Source organism: Salmo salar, chromosome ssa05 (assembly GCF_905237065.1).
Source record: "Salmo salar chromosome ssa05, Ssal_v3.1, whole genome shotgun sequence".
Taxonomy (NCBI): domain Eukaryota; kingdom Metazoa; phylum Chordata; class Actinopteri; order Salmoniformes; family Salmonidae; genus Salmo; species Salmo salar.
In genome coordinates, this window is record NC_059446.1 from 25,948,433 (window position 1) to 25,975,888 (window position 27,456).

General features: G+C 41.8%; 1 protein-coding gene across 1 annotated transcript in view; it reads right to left on the reverse strand.

Annotated features, from left to right (window-relative positions):
* Positions 1-27,456, reverse strand: part of LOC106604548 (phosphatidylinositol glycan anchor biosynthesis class G (EMM blood group)) — a 124,383-nt gene that overhangs the window by 45,106 nt on the left and 51,821 nt on the right. The window contains exons 7-8 of the mRNA XM_014199297.2: positions 13,662-13,879; positions 10,751-11,026 (exon numbers count right to left, since the gene is read on the reverse strand). Of these exons, the coding sequence (XP_014054772.2) occupies positions 10,751-11,026; positions 13,662-13,879 (494 nt within the window). The remainder of the gene's footprint in view (positions 1-10,750; positions 11,027-13,661; positions 13,880-27,456) is intronic.

Genomic DNA, 27,456 nt, shown 5'->3' on the forward strand with positions numbered 1-27,456 from the left:
GGAGGAGTGGAAGAGGACTCCAGTGGCAACCTGTGAAGCTCTGGTGAACTCCATGCCCAAGAGGGTTAAGGCAGTGCTGGAAAATGATGGTGGCCACACAAAATATTGACACTTTGGGCCCAATTTGGACATTTTCACTTAGGGGTGTACTCACTTTTGTTGCCAGCGGTTTAGACATTAATAGCTGTGTGTTGTGTTATTTTGAGGGTACAGCAAATGTACACTGTTATACAAGCTGTACACACTACTTTACATTGTAGCAAAGTGTCATTTCTTCAGTGTTGTCACATGAAAAGATATACTCAAATATTTCCAAAAATGTAAGGGGTGTACTCACTTTTGTGAGATAGTGTATATATATACATACACACACACAGCTCTGAAGTGACAACGATACTGAAGAGTCTGCTTAGGAGACAAATACTCTCAACTGTTTGAATAATAAAAATAGAGTTTAAGTTACCTGTGATGAATGCTGAAAACAAAAAGTGTAATTTCTATATGCAGGAAATCCTATTTTAATAATGGGCATGGTAAGAATTGACTACCAAAGTGCGAGTCATAATTCCCATGACACCTTCTAGCAAAATCTGAAAAGCGGTTCCTTCATTTATTCCATAGGATATTTTTAGATTAACTTAAAATAAGGTCTGTGTTTGGTTTAGGCTTACACCACCTTGCCAATTTTATAACTGTGTAGATATCCATAGGATATAACTGATCAATATAAGCGAAGATCATTTTTATGAAAATATGTTGACAAACGTTACCTAGTGAGATTTACACGGGTATCAAAACGCGGAGGCGGTTTAAGCACAACGCACAGACCTTATTTGATGTAGATCAAGACATTCTCTATGGAAGACATGAACGGTAAAATAACGAAGGAACCCCTTTCAAGTTCAGCCGCAAGTTATTACAGGAATTATGACGCGTCGACTATTTCTCTCTAAACCATATACCTTTGACTATTACGAGCCTGCTGCTGCCTACCACCGCTCAGTCAGACTGCTCTATCAAATATCAAATCATAGACTTAACTATAATATTATAAACCTTAGGTCATTAATATGGTAAAATCCGGAAACTATCATCTCGAAAACATTATTCTTTCAGTGACATACGGAACCGTTCCGTATTTTATCTAACGGGTGGCATCCATAAATCTAAATATTCCTGTTGCATCGCACAACCTACATGTTATTTCATAGTTCCGTAAAATTCTGGCAAATTAGTTCGCAACGAGCCAGATTCTGTATACCCTGATTCTGCGTGTAACGAACGCAAGAGAACTGACACAATTTCACCTGGTATTATTGCCTGCTAACCTTTTAGCTAAATATGCAGGTTTAAAAATATATACTTCTGTGTATTGATTTTAAGAAAGGCATTGATGTTTATGGTTAGGTACAGTCGTGCAACGATTGTGCTTTTATTCGCAAATGCGCTTTGTTAAATCATCCCCGTTTGGCGAAGTCTGCTGTCTTTGTTAGGAAGAAATAGTCTTCACAGTTCGCAACAAGCCAGGCGGCCCAAACTGCTGCATATACCCTAACTCTGTTTGCAAGACAAGTGACACATTTTCCCTAGTTAAAATACATTCATGTTAGCAGGCAATATTAACTAAATATGCAGGTTTAAAAATATATACTTGTGTATTGATTTTAAGAAAGACATTGATGTTTATGGTTAGGTACATGTCGGAGCAAAGACGGTCCTTTTTCTCAAATGCGCACCACATCGATTATATGCAAAGCAGGACAGGCTAGATAAATTAGTAATATCATCAACCATGTGTAGTTAACTAGTGTTTATGATTGATTGTTTTTTTATAAGATACGTTTAATGCTAGCTAGCAACTGACCGTGGCAACGTAAAGCAGGTGGTTAGAGCGTTGGGCTAGTTAACGTAAGGTTGCATCCCCAAGCTGACAAGGTAAAAATCTGTCGTTCTGCCCCTGAACAAGGCAGTTAAGCCACCGTTCCCCGGCCGTCATTGAAAATAAGAATGTGTTCTTTAACTGACTTGCCTAGTTAAATAAAGGTTTAAAAAAAATATATATATATATATATATATATAAAATAAATGTAAAAAAAAAAATTGGTGGACAAAAATTCTGATTAGCGATTGTTATGAAAACTCGAAATCGGCCATTCCGATTAATCGGTCGACCTCTAGTCTGGACAGGGAAACATTTTCAAACAACTCTTTCGCGTCGGGGCAAAGTATTGCTGCAGAGTCAATTAAACATTATTTAATGAATTCGCTCTCAGCGAATGGCTTGCTATGTTCAGCAATTTTGTGGGACAGTACATAGCTAGCTCTCACAATTCTGTTTGCTGAACGCAGTTTTGTGAAAAGTCCTTGCTGCTTTTGCAACTGAGAAAGCAACTCTATCGATGCACTTGCCCTCTGCTCAGAAGACATATTCCTATATTTCTCTACATGCTTTTTCTGGAAGTGTCGGAACAAGTTGTAGTCGTTCAAGACAGCGATGCTCTCTTTGCACACAGCTTTCCCTGATACCTCAAATAAATATTTCGATGTCAACTCTTGCTGGAACACCCTGCATTCATTGTCTACTTTCCTTTTTAATACACATTTTTGCACAATTTCTAGCTATCTACCATTTGTAACTGTGACGCGTGTGTCAGCCTGTCAGTCACTGTCTGTCCTTGTGCAGTTGTTATTTATACAGTTGAAGTCGGAAGTTAACATACACTTAGGTTGGAGTCATTAAAACTCGTTTAACAACCACTCCACAAATTTCTTGTTAATAAACTATAGTTTTGGCAAGTCAGTTAGGACATCTACTTTGTGCATGACTAGTAATTTTTCCAACAATTGTTTAGAGACAGACTATTTCACTTATAATTCACTGTATCACAATTCCAGTGGGTCAGAAGTTTACATACACTAAGTTGACTGTGCCTTTAAACAGCTTGGAAAAATCCAGAAAATAATGTCATGGCTTTAGAAGCTTCTGATAGGCTGTTTGACATAATTTGAGTCGTTTGACATAATTTGAGTCAATTGGAGGTGTACCTGTGGATGTATTTCAAGGCCTACCTTCAAACTCAGTGCCTCTTTGCTTGACATCATGGGAAAATCAAAAGAAATCAGCCAAGACCTCAGAAAAAAAATTATAGACCTCCACAAGTCTGGTTCATCCTTGGGAGCAATTTCCAAATGCCTGAAGGTACCACGTTTATCTGTACAAACAATAGTATGCAAGTATAAACACCATGGGACCACGCAGCCGCCATACCGCTCAGGAAGGAGACGCATTCTGTCTCCTAGAGATGAACGTACTTTGGTGCGAAAAGTGCAAATCAATCCCAGAACAGCAGCAAAAGACCTTGTGAAGATGCTGGAGGAAACAGGTACAAAAGTATCTATATCAGTAAAACGAGTCCTATATCGACATAACCTGAAAGGCCGCTCAGCAAGGAAGAAGCCACTGCTCCAAAACCACCATGAAAAAGCCAGACTACGGTTTGCAATTGCACATGGGGACAAAGATCGTACTTTTTGGAGAAATGTTCTCTGGTCTGATGAAACACAAATAGAACTGTTTGGCCATAATGACCATCGTTATGTTTGGAGGAAAAAGGGGGAGGCTTGCAAGCCGAAGAACACTATCCCCAACTGTGAAGCACGGGGGTGGCAGCATCATGTTGTGGGGGTGCTTTGCTGCAGGAGGGACTGGTGCACTTCACAAAATAGATGGAATCATGAGGGAAGGAAAATTATGTGGATATATTGAAGCAACATCTCAAGACATCAGGAAGTTAAAGCTTGTTCGCAAATGGGTCTTCCAAATGGACAATGACCCCAAGCATACTTCCAAAGTTGTGGCAAAATGGCCTAAGGACAACAAAGTAAAGGTATTGGAGTGGCCATCACAAAGCCCTGACCTCAATCCTATAGAAAATGTGAGGGCAGAACTGAAAAGGCGTGTGCGAGCAAGGAGGCCTGACTCAGTTACAACACCCTAGGAAGAGTAGCTGCTGATTTGGGGATCCATAATAAATACAAATCTCTACCTTTTTGCCAGAACAGGTTTTTAATCAGAAAGGGAATCCCGCAAGGCTCCCTTCTCTCCCCCCTTCGGTTTCTCAAGGCATGCTGAGACAGACAAAGTAAACCTATCAAGGCGTACTGAGACAATAATTGGAAGCGATGCCTTGTTCCCCGCCAACCTTTTAATTGTATTTTTTAAGTTCACCATCAGTTGTGTGTGAAGACTAAACAAGCCAATGTAAAACATTTCCTGCAAATGCTTTTTTCGGGACTCCAATATGAAAGAAGCATATTCTAATTATTGACTGGGCTAACACGTCTAGTAAGAGAGCATTGAATGAACCTAATAATCAAAACATTCACTATATATACAAAAGTATGTGAACACCCCTTCAAATTAGTGGATTCGGCTACTTCAGCCACACCCGTTACTGACATGTATATCAAATCGAGCACACAGCCATGAAGTCTCCATAGACAAACATTGCAGTAGAATGGCCTTACTGAAGAGCTCAGTGACTTTCAACGTGGCAACGTCACAGGATGCCACCTTTCCAACAAGTCAGTTCGTAAAATTTTTGCCCTGCTATAGCTGCCCCGATCAACTGTAAGTGCTGTTATTGTGAATAGGAAAAGTCTAGGAGCAAAGTGGAAAATCGTCTGTCCTTGGTTGCAACACTCACTACCGAGTTCCAAACTGCTCTGCAAGGAAAGTCAGCACAAAAACTGTTCGTCAGGAGCGGTGTAACGCTCACTGCCATTGGACTCTGGAGCAGTGGAAACGCGTTCACTGAAGTGATGAATAACGCTTCACCATCTGGCTTTGGCAGATGTGGATGCCAGGAGAACGCGACCTGCCTGAATGCATAGTGCCAACTGTAAAGTTTGGTGGAGCACGAATAATGGTCTGGGGCAGTTTTTCATGGTTCAGAATTGGCCCCTTAGCTCCAGTGAAGGGAAATCGTAACACTACAACATACAATGACATTCTAGATGATTCTGTGCTTCCAACTTTGTGGCAACAGTTTGGGGAAGGCCCTTTCCTGTTTTAGCATGACAATGCCCCCGTGCACAAAGTGAGGTCCATACAGAAATGGTTTGTCGTGATCGGTGTAGAATAATTTGACTGTTCTGCACAGAGCCCTGACCTCAACCCCATCGAACACCTATGGGATGAATTGGAACGCCGACTTTGAGCCAGTGCCCGACCTAATAAATGCTTGTGGCTGAACGAAAGTAAGTCCCTGCAGCAATGTTCCAACATCTAGTGGAAAGCCTTCCCAGAGGAGTAGAAGTTGTTAGAGAAGCAAAGAGGGGACCAACTCCATATTAATGCCCATGATTTTTGAATGAGATGTTTGACGAGCAGGTGTCCACATACTCTTGGTCATGTAGTGTATGATGATTGAAAGACTGGAGAGTGAACACGGTCATTAATCAGGGTGTACGAAACAAATTTATCAGGCCTCATCAGATATTAATTCCAAAGTGAGGTATTGACAAAAAAGGTATTTAACACAGAAGAATTTGAGTCAATTATGAATATTCTGACCCCTCGTGTTTAATCATACTTCCTATAATATACAGCAGTGTTTCCCAACTCTGGTCCTTGAGTACCCCCAACAGCACATCTTTTTGTTTTGGCCCCGGAACAGCACATGTCAAATCATTTCTAAGCCTTTAACAATTTGAATCAGTTGATTTTGTCCACGGCTACAACAAAATTGTGGGCTGTTGGGGGTACTGGAGGACTGGAGATGGGCTGTTGGGGGTACTGGAGCTGGGCTGTTGGGCGGACTGGCGATGGGCTGCTGGGTGGACCGGCGATGGGCTGCTGGGCGGACCGGCGATGGGCTGCTGGGCGGACCGGCGATGGGCTGTTTGGGCGGATTGCCGATAGGCTGCTGGGAGTACTGGCGATGGGCTGTTGGGGGTACTGGAGGACCGGAGATGGGCAACACTGATATACAGTATGACCTAAAGCTAACTGCCAAATAAAGAAACACTTGAGTAAATGAGGGATACAAAGTATATCGAAAGTTCCGGAGTTAAAAAAGCAATTAACATCCCATCATGCTTAGGGTCATGTATAAAAATGCCCAGTTTCCCATTTCTCAGTGACTTTGAAAGAGGGGTCTCAAAGGAGCACAGGGGGTTTCATGTACGCGTCTGTGTCTCTCAGTCACCAACTCTCAACCCAATTGAACACTTATGGGAGATTCTGGAGCAGCGTGTGAGAGCATTTTCCACCACCATCAAAACACCAAATTATGGAATATCTCATGGAAGAATGGGGTCGGGTCACTTCAACAGAGTTCCAGACACTTGTAGAATTTATGCCAAGGTGCATTGAAGCAGTTCTGGTGGCTCAACGCCCTATTTATACACTATCTTGGGGTTTCCTTTATTTTGGCAGTTAACTTTACATGATCAGTTGAAGTAATACTAACATACTGTAAACTACATACCTAATGAGTATATACACTACATACACTATCAGTTCATTTTAGTATACTGTAAACAAACAGTATGCTTTCAGTTGAGCGTACTAGCTCTTCGCCTGTCTACCGGAAGTTGATGTTATTGCTATGCAGCCTTTTGCTAGCTACAGTGGCTTGCGAAAGTATTCACCCCCCTTGGAATTTTTCCTATTTTGTTGCCTTACAACCTGGAATTAAAATAGATTTTTTGGGGGGGTTTGTATCATTTGATTTACACAACATGCCTACTACTTCGAAGATGCAAAATATTTTTTATTGTGAAACATGCAAGAAATAAGAGAACAACAACAGAAAACTTGAGCGTGCATAACTATTCACCCCCCCAAAGTCAATACTTTTTAGAGCCACCTTCTGCAGCAATTACAGCTGCAAGTCTCTTGGGTTATTTCTCTATAAGCTTGGCACATCTAGCCACTGGGATTTTTGCCCATTCTTCAAGACAAAACTGCTCCAGCTCCTTCAAGTTGGATGGGTTCCCCTGGTGCAATCTTTAAGTCATACCACAGATTCTCAATTGGATTGAGGTCTGGGCTTTGACTAGGCCAATCCCGGACATTTAAATGTTTCCCCTTAAACCACTCGAGTGTTGCTTTAGCAGTATGCTTAAGGTCATTGTCCTGCTGGAAGGTGAACCTCTGTCCCAGTCTCAAATCTCTGGAAGACTGAAACAGGTTTCCCTCAAGAATTTCCCTGTATTTAGCACCATCCATCATTCCTTCAATTCTGACTAGTTTCCCAGTCCCTGCCGATGAAAAACATTCCCACATCATGATGATGCTGCCACCACCATGTTGGTGTTCTCGGGGTCATGAGAGGTGTTGGGTTTGCGCCAGACATAGCGTCTTCCTTGATGGACAAAAAGCTCAATTTTAGTCTCATCTGACCAGAGTTCCTTCTGCAGTATCTCCCACATGCCTTTTGGCGAACACCAAACATTTGCTTTATTTATTTATAACGTTTGCTTATTTATTTCTTTAAGTGATGGCTTTTTTTCTGGCCACTATTCCGTAAAGCCCATCTCTGTGGAGTATACGGCTTCAAGTGGTCCTATGGACAGATACTCTAATCTCCGCTGTGGAGCGTTGCAGCACCTTCAGGGTTATCTTTGTTGCCTCTCTGATTAAATGCCCTCCTTGCCTGGTCCGTGAGCCCTCTCTTGGCAGGTTTGTTGTGGTGCCATATTATTTCAATGTTTTAATAATGGATTTAATGGTGCACCGTGGGATGTTCAAAGTTTCTGGTATTTTTTTTTATTACCCAACGCTGATTTGTACTTCTCCACAACTTTGTCCGTGACCTACTTGGAGAACTACTTGGTCTTCATGGTGCCGCTTGCTTGGTGGTGCCCCTTGCTTAGTGGTGTTGCAGACTCTGGCGCCTTTCAGAACAGGTGTATATATACACTGAGATCATGTGACAGATCATGTGACACTTAAATAAAGTCCACCTGCGTGCAATCTAACTAGTTACGTGACTTCTGAAGGTAATTGGTTGCACCAGATCTTATTTAGGGGCTTCATAGCAAAGGGGGTGAATACATATGCGCGCACCACTTTTCCTTTTTTTTTTCTCTCTCTCTTCACCAATTTAGACTATTTTGTGTATGTCCATTACATGAAATCCAAATAAAAATCAAGTTAAATTATAGGCTGAATTGCAACAAAATAGGAAAAACGCCAAGGGGCATGAATACTTTTGCAAGGCACTGTAGTTAGCATAACAACTTACTAGTTAGACATTTTACGACTTCGGTGTGTTCTTAAATTCAATGTGGAGTGCCAGAGTGCGCTCGCAAATTCAGAGCGTTGTCAGATTGTCCGTTTGTAAATTCACAGCGTTTCACTCTCGGAGCGCACACTGGACGCTCAGGCCGATGAGTAAGGTTGATTTGAGCATTCTGACCTTACAACGGCAGTCAAGCACCCAAGCTAACATTGGCTAGCTAGCTACTTCCAGACACAAATGGGACCACTCTGAACATTTTACTCGCCCTAGCAGAGCGTGACTGCAACTGTGCTGCTGGCAACAATTTAATTACGTTTTTTTAGCCGACGTTTACTGACACCGGCAATATTCAACTGGTGTCGAGCATTCGTAAATTAATTATTCTGCGCCCTGGTATACTCAGACGAGAGTGCTCTGAAATCGGAGTAGGAAGCCAGAGCAAATTTACGAAAGCACCCGAATGTCCATTGAGAACGCACAACGACTATACCATTTACATGACGGGAATAATCAAGTCAATAAACGTTGGGTAGTTAAATAGCCTATAGTTAATATACTGGCAAGTTTGATGTATAAGTAGCCAACTAACGTTAGGTAGCTAGCTAACATACCGGTACATACTGCTGTAATGATATGCTATGTGGTTCATAAGGACAGCGTAGCTAACAAATTGTCAGCCAACATAACGTGTAAGGTAACTTATTTGAAAAGTCATTACTTTATTACATTGCTAAAAATTTTCTGAACATGGTCATAATTAGTTAAAGCAATGAATTTTTATCCGCTCTTGTACTTTGGCTGCATATTTTCCGACATTTTCTTAAAACGATGTGAAGCCACGCCCATTTCCTGAAGAATTGCATTATGGGCCCTAAAGTACGTAAATAGTGTCCCCTGTGTTTATACTTCATATTTTGGCGAATTTAATACAACATCCGGGAACTTTTGGCATACTAACTATGCCCATACTATGACCTATAAACATTCTATATACTCAATTCACGTCACAAATAGTACTGTAATGAAACAGCAGGGAGCAGGTTTCGAACCGTCGACCTTCAAGGCCGAAGTCCGGCGCGCTATCGACTGTGCCGCAAAAGCATGCTCGTCCGGCAGAGTCGATTTCCGCGCTTATAAACCCAGGGTCGTTACAGTATGGTTAGTGCGGTTAGTATGAGTATTCGAACACTGCTATTGTCATGTTAGTACATAGCTACAGAATGTGATTGTCTCTTGGACAGAGAGAGCATCATTGGACACATCATCCAGCTAAAGGAGAGCCGAACACACAAGATGTCCACTTGGCAAAAGATTTCAAATGTTAAAAAAGTGCTTCTGACATCTGGTTAGGCAACCCTAACCCCAAATAACATAAACAAGACTCACACTCTATGGAGAGAAGACCATAACTGCAGTGATCAATGCATGTCAGACTGTACGGAGAACATAACTGCAGTGATCAATGGATGTCAGACTGTACGGAGACCATAACTGCAGTGATCAATGCATGTCAGACTGTATGGAGAACACAACTGCAGTGATCAATGCATGTCAGACTGTACGGAGAACATAACTGAAGTGATCAATGCATGTCAGACTGTACGGAGAACATAACTGAAGTGATCAATGGCTTGTCAGACTTGCTATGTTTCACTGCACAACACGACCTCAACAAACAAGACGATATCTTCCTTCCAGCTCTTTATTTAGGTGCATGGGAAGGACAATCATTTTTTTCTCTGGAACAGACTCACTTATTAGCCTTTTCTCTCTCTTGATGTTCTTTTCACCTGTCAGCACTTTCTGTTAGTTCCCAGAAGGGGGAGAAAAGGCCACTTCTTCAGACATACTGTAATTAAGAAAGCTTGGTGACACTGGTGTTTCTAATCTCATTAGATGGAGAAAAATACTGGTTTGTCTTTAAAAACTTGTCTGCCTTTATCTAGCAAGAGTAAATGAACGTTCATTATTCACTTCTCTTTTTGTTGCATGCTTGAGGTGCAATTTTGAAATAAACTGTTCGGTCCACTGATTTCGCAAGTAAGACTTGCAGGAACAGAAATAAGTAATTATAAAGAAAGGCCAGTGTAATTTCAAATTATTTTTGTCTCAATGGATGCGCCTTTTTTTTAATCAACATGCTCTTGTTTTGCACTATGACGCTAATGCAATTATTTCACCTGTCTGCGCAATGATGCCGATGGCAGGGAACAGGCTACTGTGGTTGGGGACGGTCAGAGAAGACAATGCACCTTTTCAGACCTCAAAAGTGGTCTAATTTAAATGTAAGAGAAATGTCAGTGAAAGACACTGTTATGATATGCTGTTATGAAATGGTTAAGGGGTGCTTGTTTCAATTACTTCAAAAGAACCCAAAACGTAACTACTACCATTAATTGCTAGGTTGTTTTTAATACACACAAGGAAAACAGCAGAGCGTAAAGTATGACCAGTCTTTAGAAGACAAAGAGCTACTAATGTCTCAGTGTCGATGTACTCACCTTCCCAGGGGGCTTTGCTCCCCTCCTGGCTGCCATGGATACCAGGATGCAGAGCAGGGCTGAGGAGAGGGCCACTGCCCCGAACACCAGTCCCCAGGAGAGGCTGCAGAAGTAACAGGAGCTCTCGGCCGACGTGCACACCAGCACGTGCACAGAGGAGAGGAGCAGGCACAGCAGGTAGAAGGGCAGCGAGAGCAGAGCAGAGGACACAGGGAGATCCACCTCTGAGGCACTGCTCAGTGCCTCGGGCATGGCCAGCAGCATGAGGAGAAGGAGCTGGAGAGAGAAAGGGGAATGCACACACTGAGAAAATCCTGGAATTAAGTAAAAAACAGACTCAATGGTGTATTTACATATGCATGCAGATACAGCACTAACACCGGACAGACCAAGCTCATCTCTATCGTTGCAACTGTTGCATGAGTCAAACAGTAAAGGAAACAGCAGATGGAAAGAGATGGATGGATAGATAGGCAAGCTATGAGGTAACACTTGAGTCAAAGGTCCGCAAGTAGAGTGTGTGGGTACAGAGAACAGACATTTGTCAATCCGTGGTTGATGTGGCTTGAATTGAGTCAAAGCTAAAGCATCATTTGTGTGCTTCTTGATATTTGCATTTGGATTTTGGCTTGACTGAAGTCTTTTAACTGGAACCTTTGAATGTGCCATCTTGGAAGCAAATATGCAAGCTCTTTCTTTTCAAATTAAACACCAGAGACGCGTGTTCCATGTCCTTTGCTATGCAGTTCCCTTTCTCGTCCCATCTCTACGGACTAAATCTATCAGGGACGGTGCACTAGAAAGATGACTAGTTGCTTTGTCCTTGAGTACTGACTGTAACAAAATGCTGACAAGTACAACTTTTTCATTTGAAAACAGCCTATTTTCTCTCTCTTTGCATCTTTCACTTCTTTCTTCCTGATGGGAGGCAGTCACCTCTGAGGGACACTTCTTAGTTTCTATTCAGAGTTAGGGATATTTTTGTCAACTTTCCCCACTGCTCCCAATAATGCTCACTGAGGAGTCTATACAGAGCGTTCTATGTCATACTAGAATTAGCATTTTATCTCTGATAAGAAATAAGTAACTTGTAGGAAAACAGTCTAAAAGCGTGAACATGAAGGCAAAGCCAGTGATTTCAAATGGAAAACAGTACAAACTGGAATAATGTACAGTATTTACCATTTCTAAGCAAATTCGAAAAGTGGATGCAAACTTAAAAAAGTTTTTTTTAAATCGACTGCTAAATATCCCAATATTATTTTGGACGATATTCTATTGATACATTGACTCAACGTATTGATTTGTAAAAGCTAGCGCTAAGCGACTGTACCTACGCCAAAACTATTTTTCAACCTATAAGCTTGTTCTCCATCTTATTTTTAAATAGTGGGCCAACATGTTTACAGGAATTTTATCTCCCTGACTGATCAAAACTCGCTTTCTCATGGCTCTCTTGTCTCTCTGCAGCAGATATATGGTGAGCAATATGTTTGGAATCGTGAGAATTGCAATACATTATCGTATTGACACCTAAGTATGGTGATAATATCGTGAGGTCCCTGGCAGTTCCCAGCCCTATTCTAAACCCATGAGGTTATAACATACAGTATATTTTATAAAAACAGCTCTACCAATGATCCAAAACAGTCCTACGTTAAGTCAAACCCTTACACAAGGAATGCAAGTGAGCATTTGCCAACACGTTCTGTGATTGTTACAATTATTGTTTTCAGCTTTTACAGCAAAATTACCTTTTTGCATATTAAAGCCTCTTCTCCAAGATTAAATGATCAAAACATATTGAAATGAACATTAGCTGTGACTGCAACAGTCAGTGTGGCAGATTTAGCTTTGTTAATTTGTTTTGAAGGCAACGTGTGGGAATTGCCCCATCCAATATCGTTCACGTGGCAGAATCGTTGTACAAGCCAAGGAATGTTGTAAAGTTGTACAGTTACCGCGAGCCCCTTCGGCCCAATAAAAAGTTTACTTGGAGAAATGCTTGCTCAACAAAGAGCAGTAGAGATCTGTTTCAACTGTCGAATTCTTCTCACACTAGCTCAAGGTCATTTTAATAATTGAAGGCTATATCAACACTATGTAAACCATGGGCTTTAATAAAGTGAAGCGTAATATCAACATTACATTTGTTTCATTAATATTGATTGTGTTCTATGAATATGCCTAGTCTAGATTTTGGGTCTCTTCAAGAGCAGAATTGGCATCTTAAAATGCTAATATATTTGGATGTGGGATCTTTATGGATGTAGGTACCTCATCACAACAGTTTAGAATGCTAAGTGATTATTTAGGCCAATACTATACAACATAGAAACCATCAGCAATATCCCACCATGGTCACACACCATACCATGCACTGGCATGCATATATACTGTACTTAACAGTTTAGGTATGTAGAAAAGTGTTCCTAATCATGATGTATTTCTCAGGAATGCTGAATTGTCTGTGTTGCTCTCAACAACCTCCATTCTGTCACACCTCTGGGTAGCTGTTGTGATGACATCCTTTAGGTCTGATATCTGATTGGAAGCTCCCAGACATTTCTTGATAGTCTTTTCCTGTAACTCAACAGTTCTGCTTGCACATTGCTAAATTGTGTATATGGAGTCAGATAATATTTGAATAGACTTTGTTAATATAGAAATTGCATAGTGTTATTACGGGTCATATGTGATGTATATATACACAAGGTATTATCCACTACATCATCATCACCACTACCCTCATTGGGTTAAGTTCCTGCCCCCTGATCCTTGGCCCACTCCCAGCTCAGGGGTGCTGTTTCCCCTTGGCACAGATCTAGGATCAGGTTCCCTTCAAACCTTAGCAATTCGTGAGGAAAATTACAAACTGACAAGCATCTAGGGGCAACACCCCACTACCCACCTGGAAGACGAGGACCATGCCCACCACCATGGAATACATGTCGTATTTGCCCAGCTGCTTGCTGAGGGCTGCGCTCATGGCCCTGAGGGCCTCCAGGTACTGCTTGAACACCTTCTTCCCCATGTTGGCCAGCACCTCTGAAGTGTTGCCCTCCACCACCAGCTTCACCCAGTTACCATGGGACTTCTCTGCCACACGGAACTGCTCATAGCCCTCCTCTGTGGGAGAGATATGAGACGAGGGAGAGAGATATGAGAGGAGGGCGAGGAATGGAAGGTGTAATGACAAAATGTGGGTTTGTGATATAAGATGCATATTAATAAAATCAAGCAATTTCCCATCATGAACAATAAACAAACTACAACTGCTGCTACTTCTACTACTACTGGAAGTTGCACACGTAGACAAAACATAACTAAAAGTATCACCTTTGAAGACTGTGTTGTATATATTTTACAATAACACAATGACATGCTAATAGTCACTCCTGTGGTAGAAAAAAAACACACAGGTAATCATTTACACAAATGAAACATGCTCAAATCATTTGCGTTGGAGACTTGGAGTAACGCATAATCAATCAACTGCACTTAAATGAAGTGGGCCAACAGTACATTCACTCCATATCATTTGTATGCAGGTGTATAGCTCCATTAGCATTGAGGTTGTCAACTCGGACCCAACTCATAATGGTCAGGATTAGGGTTGCACATTTTGGGGAAAATTCAGGAGGTGGAAACTTTTCGTGGGAATTAATGGGAATATATGGGAATTAACGGGAATATATGCAAATTAATACTCATGTTTTTTGCATTGGATATATTTACCATATCATTAGGAGACAGAAACATAAACCTTATCATAAGTAGACATAATTGCAAAGGATGAAATCCTTCCAATAGAAATAAAAAAATTAAAAATTGTTACGAATTGAACTTTAAATTAGTTGACTCTTCACATGGGATGATTTCACTGAACAACAAAATAAAGTGAATACTGAATGATCCCCAATGATCCATCGCATCTCCCAAAAACATTTCCAACTGTCACAGACGTCGATGAAAGGTGACCAAAACGCAGCGGGTATAGTGCTCATCTTCTTTTATTATTAAAAAAGTGAACACTTAAACGAAAACAACAAACCGACAATCAACAGTTCTGCAAGGTACACAGACTATACAGAAAGCAACCACCCACAAACCCAAAGGAAAAAACAGGTTGCCTAAGTATGGCCTCCAATCAGAGACAACGAAAAACACCTGCCTCTGATTGGAAACCATACTCGGCCAAACATGGAAAAAGAAACATAGAAATAAAAAACTGGAACCAAAATCCCCCAGAACCCCAAAAAAACAACACACACAAAACAAACACCCCCTGCCATGCCCTGACCATACTACAATTACAAATGACCCCTTTACTGGTCAGGAAGTGACACCAACATACATCTGTAAAATGAGAGTCTAAAAACTAAAGCTTTGGTTGTATTCCTTTAAAGGCTTCCTGGACCTCCTCAATGTCCTCCTCTAGAACAGCAGACTCTGAGGCCTCATCTTCACTGTCACTTTCCAACCTTGTTGAGGGTGGCTTGTTGTCAGGGTCAAAAAGCCTCAAATTTGCCCACATGGCCACCAATTTTTCAACCCTTGTATTGGTCAGCCTGTTGCGTGCCTTGGTGTGCGTGTTCTCAAACAAGGACCAGTTGCGCTCTGAGGCAGCTGATGTTGGTGGGATTTGCAGGATGATGGAGGCAACAGGGGAAAGAGCTTCAGATCCACAAAGTCCCTTCCACCAGGTGGCTGATGAGATATGTTGGCACAACTGCCATATTGCATCTCCATCCCAAAGCTCTTGCTTGGAAGTGTACTTCGCCAGACTGCCAAGAACCTTGCCCTCATCTAGGCCAAGGTGGCGAGACACGGGAGTGATGACACCATAGGCCTTGTTGATCTCTGCACCAGACAAGATGCTCTTGCCAACATACTTGAGGTTCAACATGTACGTTGCGGCGTGTATGGGCTTCAGGCAGAAGTCTTCACGCTTTTTGATGCATTTCAGAAGTGCAGTTTCCTCTGCTTGGAGCAAGAGCGAAGTGGGCAGGGCAGTACAGATTTCTTCTCTTACATATCCAAGCAGAGTCTGAACATCAGACAGGATGGCATTGTCTCCCTCAATCCGTGCAATGGCTACTGCTATTGGTTTCAGGAGTTTCAAGCTGCTTACCAATCTCTCCCAAAATACATCATCCAGGAGGATCCCCTTGATGGGGCTGTCCATATCGGCAGACTGTGATATGGCCACTTCTTGGAGAGACTCCTTCCCCTCCAGGAGACTGTCAAACATGATGACAACTCCACCCCAATGGGTGTTGCTGGGCAGATTCAATGTGGTGCTCTTATTCTTCTCACTTTGCTTGGTGAGGTAGATTGCTGCTATAACTTGATGACCCATCACATACCTAACCATTTCCTTGGCTCTCTTGTAGTGTATCCATTGTTTTTAGTGCCATGATGTCCCTGAGGAGCAGATTCAATGCATGAGCAGCACAGCTAATGGGTGTGATGTGAGGGTAGGACTCCTCCAATTTAAACCAAGCAGCCTTCATGTTGGCAGCATTGTCTGTCACCAGTGCAAATACCTTCTGTGGTCCAAGGTCATTGATGACTGCCTTCAGCTCATCTGCAATGTAGAGACCGGTGTGTCTGTTGTCCCTTGTGTCTGTGCTCTTGTAGAATACTGGTTGAGGGGTGGAGATGATGTAGTTAATTATTCCTTGTCCACGAACATTCGACCACCCATCAGAGATGATTGCAATACAGTCTGCTTTCTCTATGATTTGCTTGACCTTCACTTGAACTCAGTTGAACTCTGAATCCAGCAAATGAGTAGATAAAGCATGTCTGGTTGGAGGGGTGGGTGTATGCTGGGCGAAGAACATTTAGAAATCTCTTCCAATACACATTGCCTGTTAGCTTCAGGGGTGAACCAGTTGCACACATAGCTCAAGAAGATATTTATCAGTATTTCGCTATGTTCCTCCATTCAGTCAAAAAAACTTCTTATCCAGGAGGACCATGAGCTGTTCCTATCGATAAGGTGTCTGATTCATAATTTTCACCTCGAATAGAAGTAGAGGGACTTTTGTCAGAAGTTGATTGTTGAGAGGGCTGAGGGAACTTCATGCACTTGGCCGGATGATTCTGCATCTTTGTTGCATTCTTCACATATGATTTGGCACAGTATTTGCAAATGTACACAGCTTTTCCTTCTACATTAGCTGCAGTGAAATGTCTCCACACATCAGACCATGCCTGTGGCATTTTCCTGTAAAGATTAGATAAAATGAGTAAAAAAAACAACAAATACAATTCCATGTACAGAAAAATAGTTAAGCAGTTAGATTAAACAACTCCTTTGCAAGATACATGCTTTAAAATTTAACATGTATGGAAACAGGTGAATTAACACTCCTCAGTTAGCAGGCTCAAGCAAGCTAAAACCCACATGGTAGCAAAAACTAACTAGCAGAAATTGTTAACAAGTAAGAAATGATTTAAACACACTTTGCTGTAGGCTACTATTCACTAGTTAACAAAAAATAATGTATATCATATAAAATATATTCACCTCACCCAGTATTGTAATCAAAACTTACCAGAAAGCATGTAGTCCTTGGCTCAGACAGCATAGTAGTGTGGGCTCAATAGCATCTCATTAGTGTGCAAGATCTTGAGAATCAGCTGTACATGTGATGGAAGAATGCACTGTGCATGCAGAGGGTTGCAATTCCATTGAATTGGGGCGAGTTTAACCAAAATATACCACAAGACCTAGAATTGCCTTGTGTATCCCACAAAAAATATTTGGCATTCCTAGTCCATCGCCAAATATTTCTGTAAAAAACCCAACGATAAAGCCGTGTCCCTATTTTGTTTTATTCGTCTCAGGCTGTTGGCGGTAGGTGCATGCGATTCAGCTGTGAACTGTTGCCATTTTGAACCATTTCATGTGTCTGAAGGTACAAACTCTGCCTTCCCGGAGGGCCCAGAAAGCAAATCAAGTACACTATAGGTGTACCGCTGACCAATCAGATGGCTCAGATTACCGTGTCTGCAGTAATGTAGCAGGCATAAAAGAAAGCTACAACAAAATGGATAATGTGAGATTTAAAAATGTTTAAAACCATGACTAGAGAGAGTCAACGAATACAGCAAAGAGCTGCTGTTTTTACGAGTGAGTCAATGTTTAAATTCTGACTCAGCACTGTCAACACTTTGTACTCAACACTTTGATACGCCATAAAATGCGCATTCTTCCGATTTTTACTCATCTCTACAACAAACACTGCAGCAGTAATGAATGAGTAGGAAAGTGTATATACAGCCGTGGCCAAAAGTTTTGAGAATGACACAAATATACATTTCACAGTCTGCTACCTCAGTTGGTATGATGGCAATTTGCATATACTCCAGAATGTTATGAAGAGTGATCAGATGAATTGCAATTAATTGCAAAGTCCCTCTTTGCCATGCAAATTAACTGAATCCCCCCAAAAAACTTGTCCACTGCATTTCAGCCCTGCCACAAAAAGACCAGCTGACATCATGTCAGTGATTCTCTCGTTAACACAGGTGTGTGCTGACGAGGACAAGGCTGGAGATCACAATACTGATTGAGTTTGAATAACAGACTGGAAGCTTCAAAAGGAGGGTGGTGCTTGGAATCATTGTTCTTCCTCTGTCAACCGTGGTTACCTGCAAGGAAACACGTGCCATCATCATTGCTTTGCACAAAAAGGGCTTCACAGGCAAGGATATTACTGCCAGTAAGATTGCACCTCAATCAATCATTTAACTGATCATCAAGAACTTCAAGGAGAGCGGTTCAATTGTCGCGAAGAAGGCTTCAGGGCGCCCAAGAAAGTCTCCTAAAGTTGATTCAGCTGCGGGATCAGGGCACCACCAGTACAGAGCTTGCTCAGGAATGGCAGCAGGAAGGTGTGAGTGCATCTACACACACAGTGAGGCGAAGACTGTTGGAGGATGGCCTGGTGTCAAGAAGTGCAGCAAAGAAGCCACTTCTCTCCAGGAAAAACATCAGGACAGACTGATATTCTGCAAAAGGTACAGGGATTGGACTGCTGAGGACTGGGGTAAAGTCATTTTCTCTGATGAATCCCCTTTCCGATTGTTTGGGGCATCTGGAAAAATAGGACTATTGGAAAATTATGTAGATATTTTGAAGCAACATCTCAAGACATGGGGAAGTTAAAGCTTGGTCGCAAATGGGTCTTCCACATGCACAATGACCCCAAGCATATTTCCAAAGTTGTGGCAAAATGGCTTAAGGACAACAAAGTCAAGGTATTGGAGTGGCCATCACAAAGTCCTGACCTCAATCCTATAGAAAAGTTGTGGGAAGAACTGAAAAAGCATGTGCGAGCAAGGAGGCCTAGAAACATGACTCAGTTACACCAGCTCTGACAGGAGGAATGGGCCAAAATCCACCCAACTTATTGTGGGAAGCTTGTGGAAGGCTACCCGAAACGTTTGACCCAAGTTAAACTATTTAATAGCAATGCTTCCAAATACAAATTGAGTGTATGTAAACTTCTGACCTACTGGGAATGTGATGAAATAAATCACTCTCTACTATTATTCTGACATTTCACATTCTTAAAATGAAGTGGTGATCCTAACTGACATAAAACAGGGTATTTTTACTAGGATTAAATGTCAGGAATTGTGAAAAACTGAGTTTAAATGTATTTGGCTAAGGTGTATGTAAACTTCCGACTCCAACTGTACATAAATAATGCGGTGAGGCTCGAGTCGCCCCATCAGCTGGAAGATGGTGTCCCTTTTTGGTCAGTGTCAGTGGAGGAATGGGAGAGCGGAGGGATGTTGAGAGCCGAACCCTCAGTCTGCTGCTCTCTCCCTCCGCTGACACTGACCATCAGATGCAGGCACCATCAGCCCAGGATCTATTACCAGTGTGACCCTGTAACCTACCTCAAATTTGGAAATATAATATAAAACAATGGCCCGAACAACAATGGATTGGAAGGGCAATTCAAGCAAAGCCAATATGCGGTCATAATGTATTGGGCCTATAACTTACTGCACAAACCTCATTGCTACAGTACTGTTTTTAATTGGTTAATGTTGCATAGGCTTACGTTTAAGTCATGCATTTTGACTCAGAAAGTGATCTTGACACAGAAAAGGATGGTGGCCACTGTTCTAGAGTTTTCCCTGTTAACATTATCAACGTTTCCCTTTATGGTGGCAATTGTGATCGAATCATTGTAATATTAGCCACCTTGAATGCAACATACCAAAACAAAATGAACTATTGAAGAGATTTTGTTGTAGGCAGAACGCGTCGGAGTAGGATTCTATTACATAGACAAGCACTACTCAGCCCGTACTCTACACAGACCAGTGTGGAATAAACAAATCAGAGCTGCAGTAGGCCTATATGCAAATAGACCATTGCCATATATAGATCTGTGCTATTTACATTGAACTGGACTGTGTTCACAGCATTAGCTGTCGTGAGTAGATGCACTTGTTTTGAGATCAAAGTGAAAGCTGCATGTAGCCACGTGTGCACATTTTGTTCATATCCTTTGCTAGTTAGTGAGTTATTAGCCCAGTTATAGATCATTTGCAGTCAGCAATAGGGGAGTGATTGCTTCCTACAAGAGCACAAAACGTGTACATTTCTAGGCATCTTTGAAAAGCGAGTCAGGTAAATAACTTTTTTTTGTCATAAAGGGGCAGTGTTGTATTTTGAGACAGGCTTGAATAATCTAAGCAGCCAATAGGCAGACGGTATCATATTTTGTCTGGTTCTCTGTAATAATGGTATGGGAATAATAATGCATTTTAATTTTGTAAAGTGGTTTCTTGCATAAAACAACACAAAGACATTTTCAGTCACCTCCTTGGTCTGAAGGACAAGTGGATGAACAGGTTAATGTCAAGCCCTGCATGTTTTTTTCTGAAGTCTCATGGAATGTAGGCCTACATTGAACACCACACATTGGCTTCTACTGTAGGCTGAATGATAGTACAGCTATTTCCAGGTTAAAATGTTATGGGATGCATTTTCTTCATTGTTTTTTATGTTAGGCCACTCTGGTAGGTCTAAATTATGATCAAATAGCCACAGAAGCCTACATCGCCACTGTTAAAACTAACTTAAACTGTATACAGCCTCAGTGTTCACAGTAAACACACGCTGAGTTTGCACAACATTTTCACAACATTCAAGCTTCCTCTCAGCAGACCTGAAATTTGCTCGGTGATGAAAGAAATGACAGGGAACATTGACAGTGACCATGGTCATTTGGCTGACAAATAACAGTTATCCAAAATTGCATGACCGTCACAGCCCTAACTTTGGGAACAATGACATTCAAAAGTAGAGTATAATATAGAACAGCCTTTCTTCGTTTTGGCTTTATTCTAATGTTCTAGAATTCACACTACCTTACTTTTTCCTGATCTGAATAATATGAGCATAACTATGATAAATGGTGATTGTGATTATGTCAGACACAGGAATGGAGGTGGAAATATTAGAGCCTTCAGCAATGGGCATGAATAAAACAATACAGATGGTCCTCTGTCAGAAAGAAAAGGAAGAGAGATGGGTCAGAAGATGGCTGAAGGCCACAAGATGCCGGAGGTTATTATCAAACCAAAGATAAATTAAAAAGAGAGTGAGAGACATGGGCTGTATACTCTAATGTGAAATTTCATTACCCTATAGTAGTGCTGAACGATTAACTGACATTTCGGTTGTTTTTTAGTTTTTAAACAACTAATGACGATGTCGGTTTAATTATTTGAATTCCATTTTGTTCTGTTTTTTTCCCTGTGAGCTCAATGAGCAGGTTAACTAGAGATAAATCAGATCCAACATGAACTGTTCAATGATGTAGTTTCCAACAGGCCAATATTCTACATAGTTTAGCGCATAAAACGTGGTAATTCACTACAATGAGCATAATCCATTGTGATTCTACTTTTCCGGTCTGTGTTTATTTTATGCCTGCTACGGAAGAGACAGAAGAATGGAAGATCGTGAGGGGATATAGAGAGCAGCTGTTGCTTCGCAAGGTATCTCTACCTGAAAATACAATCTAAGTGTTTGATAGTTGATATTCAGCAGTCATAAAAGTATTCCTTATTTACTTTGAAGAACTACTAAAATAGTGATTTTATCAGACAGCATAGGCAGCAGCTCTATAAAGATGAGATGATGACTTGGAATGACATAATAGTCATCAAATAAAACAAATGTGATATACACAACAACTGAAATAATTTATTAAAGTAATGTAACCAGTTGTACTGCTAAACACCAATTACACAAACAATAACAAAATCATTAAAAGTACTCATTCAGTTACTGCACACTACACAGGACCCTCTTTCCGTTCTGCTCTGGATTTCCCCAACAGAGAAGCGAAGATGACACACCATCCATTTGGCGCCCTTCAACTTTCATTTAATTCATTGATCATGGGCTAGGAGAGATGAATGCCCTAGCCTGGCATGGCCCAGGTTTTTTATTCCCTCTCCACTGTCTCCTAATGGGACTATTATGGCCCTTACTTTCCTCATCGGGCAGCCAGCTAATTGCTGCAGCCAGGCTCCACTCAGAATGGAGAGGGAGAGAGAAGGCAGGAAGGAGGGATGGAGAAGGACGGAGAGAGAATTAATATCTACAGCCTAGAGAGAGAGTGAGAAATAGAGAGATGACTGAAACGCAGACAGCTCTCTCTAGACTGTAGATATTAATTCTCTCAAATGTCGTCCTTCCTCCCTTCTCTTGTAAGTAAGCATTTCACAGTAAGGTCTACACCTGTTGTATTCGGCGCATGTGACAAATACAATTTGATTTGACTTGAGAAAGAAAAAGAGACAGAGAGCAAGGGAGAAGGAAAGCAAGAAACAGGGAATAGGACAGGATGGCAGAGAGGCGATCAGGGAGAGAGGGAACAATTAGACCTTGAGAATTCAGTATAGGTACAGGCGATACAATCCATGGCATACTGTTAGTCTCTTCTTTCCTGAGCAGTATTTAGAATGGACAACATCTATTTTGTATACTGCACAGCCAAACATATTTAATGTACTAGCCTTTCGTTATTCTTGAAATAACAACCATTTTGTACATTGATAATGCTTACTATTAATAATTAAATTCTTCTGTTATCCCAATTTTGGGAAATGTCCAGTTCATTACAGCATATTTTAATGAAACAATGGTTTAGCTTTAGCTGAATCCACAAAAGATGAGACAAGTCAAACATTCTTTGAAAAACAGAAGTGGGACTTGTCAATGAGGCTGAGGGCGGCCCTTCACCTGTAGTAGGTTACATCATTCCAACCAGTGGCGGGTTTCTTCAATAATAAATCCAGTCATATTGCTGAGTCATGAAACCATCAGTGTTATTTTTGCCCTCCCACTGAGGTGGTTGGCAAAGTTTTTAGAGAGGGGGATGCCACGGCACTTAGGACAGAAATGAGCCCCGTCAGCAAGAAACCAAACCTCTGGTGCCCTCCTGTTCCCCTCATCCATAGCTCCGTACCTCCACTCCAGAGAAACAAATAAATAAGCTCAATCAATCAACCACCAACCGCCAGTGAGACAGATTGCTGCAGACAAAGTAAAGAGGGGGAAGTGCTGTATTGCAGTAAGAAGTACAGGTTAAATTAACTGATGGCTGGGCTAGGTAAAAAAACAAACATTCAACTAACTTTAAAATAACATTATTTCCGCACAGGGAGAAAGCATGTTTGAACTCGGCCTAATGTGTAGGAGAGATTCTCTTTGAGTCGCACTGTAAGCGTTGGTTTTCTTGAGCATGTGAAGAATTCAAACGTTCATCTCCCCCAAAGTAAGAATACATTTCAGTTCATTAAATAGGACCCTGGATTGTGGTGGTTGTTTCATCTCCTAATCAAAAAATGTAGATTCCAACACCTCTGTTCTATCCAGCATGAGTATCAAAAGTAAAACTACCGTCTTGGTGAACACAAAATTAAGTACTGGTTGTAGCGTGCATCTGATACTTTCAATATGGGGGCAGCTTTTACACATTTGGAAGTGCCATGGACTGAACACTACTATCCCTCACATATACTATGTGGTGACTGGGGATACACTATTTTAAGTAAAAGAGGTAATCTACAGCTGCTACATCCATTTTTGGACTTATACATTAATGATACGGACCCCCTGTCGTACACCATCAGAACCCATAACTCCAATTTTTGAAAACAAAACTAACGTAAACAAACCGTATATAGCATAAAAACATGGTTAAAACATTAATTTTCATATCATGGTCAGTCTTTGCATCCATAGCTCTGTCTATGAAATTGAGCATGGTTACATTCCTCCAGCCCAATCCCAGAGATTTTTACCAGAACAGGGGCGGGGATCGCTTTGCTATCGTCTCTACTGCTGATTGCGGCTATAAGGGCTCCAACACGGTGACCCTGTAGCAAGACGCCCTTTATTCATCAAACTCTGCCAATAAAAATAAAAATTTGTGACACACACAAGTCAGAGGTCATAGCCTTGGGGAAATCACAATGTCCGCCCATCAAATATGAACACCAAAAATGTGTACCAGCACCTTTCTTTATTCCAGCACTATGTAATTGTTCATGTACAGCGCCTTCGGAAAGTATTCAGACGCATTGACTTTTCCCATATTTTGTTAGGTTACAGCCTTATTGTAAAATGTATTATAGTTTTTCCCCCCTCATCAATCTACACACAATACCCCATAATGGCAAAGCAAAAACATGTTTAAAAACCCCCCCAGAAATATCACAATTACATAAGTATTCAGTCCCTTTACTCAGTACTATGTTGAAGCACCTTTGACAGAGATTACAGCCTCAAGTCTTCTTGGGTATGACACTACAAGCTTGGCACACCTGTACTTGTGGAGTTTCTCCCATTCATCTCTGCAGATCCTCTCAAGCTCTGTGAGGTTGGATGGGGAGCGTTGCGGCACAGCTATTTTCAGGTCTGTCCAGAGATGTTCGATCGGGTTCAAGTCCGGGCTCTGGCTGGGCCACTCAAGGACATTCAGAGATTTGTCCCGAAGCCAGTCCTACATTGTCTTGGATGTGTGTTTAGGGTCTTTGTCCTGTTGGAAGGTGAAACTTCACCCCAGTCTAAGGTCTTGAGCGCTCAGGAGCAGGTTTTCATCAAGGATCTTTCTGTACTTTGCTCCATTCATCTTTTCCTTCGATCCTGACTAGTCTCAGGCCCTGCCGCTGAAAAAAATCCCCACAGCATGATGCTGCCACCACCATGCTTCACCGTAGGGATGGTGCCAGGTTTCCTCCAGACGTGACACTTGGCATTCAGGCCAAAGAGTTCAATCTTGGTTTTATCAGACTAGAGAATCTTGATTCTCATGGTCTGAAAGTCTTTAGGTGCCTTTTGGCAAACTCCAAGCAGGCTGTCATGTGCCTTTTACTGAGGAGTGGCTTCCGTCTGGTCACTCTACGATAAAGGCCTGATTGGTGGAGTGCTGTAGAGATGGAAGAACTTTCCAGAAGGACAACCATCTCCACAGAAGAACTCTGGAGCTCTGTCAGTGACCATCGGGTTCTTGGTCACCTCCCTAACCAAGGCCCTTCTGCACCGATTGCTCCATTTGGACAGATGACCAGCTCTAGGAAGAGTGTTGGTGGTTAGAAACCTCTTCCATTTAAGAATGATTGAGGCCACTGTGTTCTTGGGTACCCTTCCCCAGATCTGTGCCTCGACACAATCCTATCTTGGAGCTCTACGGACAATTCCTTCAACCTCATGGCTTGGTTTTTGCTCCGACATGCACTGTCAACAGTGGGACCTTATATAGACAGGTGTGTGCATTTCCAAATCATGTCCAATCAATTGAATTTACCACAGGTGGTCTCCAATCAAAGCTGTAGACTCATCTCAAGGATGATCAATGGAAACAAGATGCACCGAGATCAATTTCAAGTCTCATATCAAACGGTCTGAATACTTATGTAAATAATGTATTTGTTTTTTATTTTTAAATAAAAACCTGTTTTCGCTTTGTCATTGTGGGGTATTGTGTGTAGATTGCTGAGGATTTTTAATATATTTTTTTATCAATTTTAGAATAAGGCTGTAACGTAAGAATTTGGAAAAAGTCAAGTGGTCTGAATAGTTTCTGAAGGCACTGTACGCTCACCTTGAGACGGACATGTTAAGTCAAAAAGGGAAAGGTGCGAGCCGCCTTGACATCGGCACCACTGTGTCAGTCTAACAGTGATTTGTTTGGTATTGCCACAATCAATTGCCACATTGGTTGAACTTGGAACCACATTGCTTGCTTGGTCCTTGGCTCGATGTGACCTTGACATGTATTAGGGCGGCCTTAATCAAAGTGACACTGACTAGGATAGCAATAACCTGAACCTTGCAGAGTTCACTTTAAGAGCAGCCACTTTCTCCAACTTCCTCTATCTGAGGTTTATGTCAGATTGAATAGTCTATCTTGTTCCCTGTTCCTTTTACTGCAGAATAATTGAAAAGCCACTCAAAGGAGGTCCCAGTAATTGAACTACTGAATGTAGGAAATACAAGGCAATGAAAAAAAAAGAAACAGAAAGGAGGTACGCCACTGATTGACTAGCATTTCATCATGTCTTGTCTGTGTTTGTCAAGAAAGAAGGCTCATTTACTGAAGGTGGATGTTTGCGTAGATGTCTAGGTACGTCCGGCGTGAGATGGCTGTTTGCGTAGATGTCTAGGCACGTCCGGCGTGAGATGGCTGTTTGGGTAGATGTCTAGGCACGTCCGGCGTGAGATGGCTGTTTGCGTAGATGTCTAGGCACGTCCGGCGTGAGATGGCTGTTTGCGTAGATGTCTAGGCATGTCCGGCGTGAGATGGCTGTTTGCGTAGATGTCTAGGCACGTCCGGCGTGAGATGGCTGTTTGCGTAGATGTCTAGGCATGTCCGGAGTGAGATGGCTGTTTGCGTAGATGTCTAGGCACGTCCGGCGTGAGATGGCTGTTTGCGTAGATGTCTAGGCATGTCCGGAGTGAGATGGCTGTTTGCGTAGATGTCTAGGCAAGTCCGGAGTGAGATGGCTGTTTGCGTTGATGTCGAGGCATGTCTATTGTGAGATGGTGTTTGTGTAGATGTCTAGGCATGTCCATTGTGTACACAGGAATAACAAGGATGCTTTGAGGTCACTACCTCAGAGTTGTAATAGCCCCAGAAACTAGACTTAGGTCCGCTGCTTGTAAAGGAGATGTCCCAGAATCACTATGGAAACTGGTGAATGAATAATTTGCTGAATAGGCTGCAGTGTGGACAATGGCCTTCCTGGCAGCCATTTTAGGTTGAAATCAGAACAGTAATTTAAGACCTGTGTGAGTTATCATCTCTCTTGGCAGCAGCTAATGGGGATCCTAATAAATACTAAATACTCTTGAGCTACTCTACTGCAATCTAAATTTGCTTTAAATTACAGTTGCACTAAGCAGCCACTCTGATTGATTAGCATGCATTTTTCTACCTTAATGAGCATTCATCACTCAGAGGCCCATGGGGTGACCTAAGAACAGCTGAGTCCTGAAATAAGAAGAAGGAGACGAAGGGGAGAGGGTGGCGGTGAATCGATAATCAGATTGACTTGATTCAAATTTTAACAGCTGTGAACATAGATGATAACCAACCCTAACTTAGGGAGTTGAAGATACACACTTGGCAATTAATAAGCTAAAACTCATA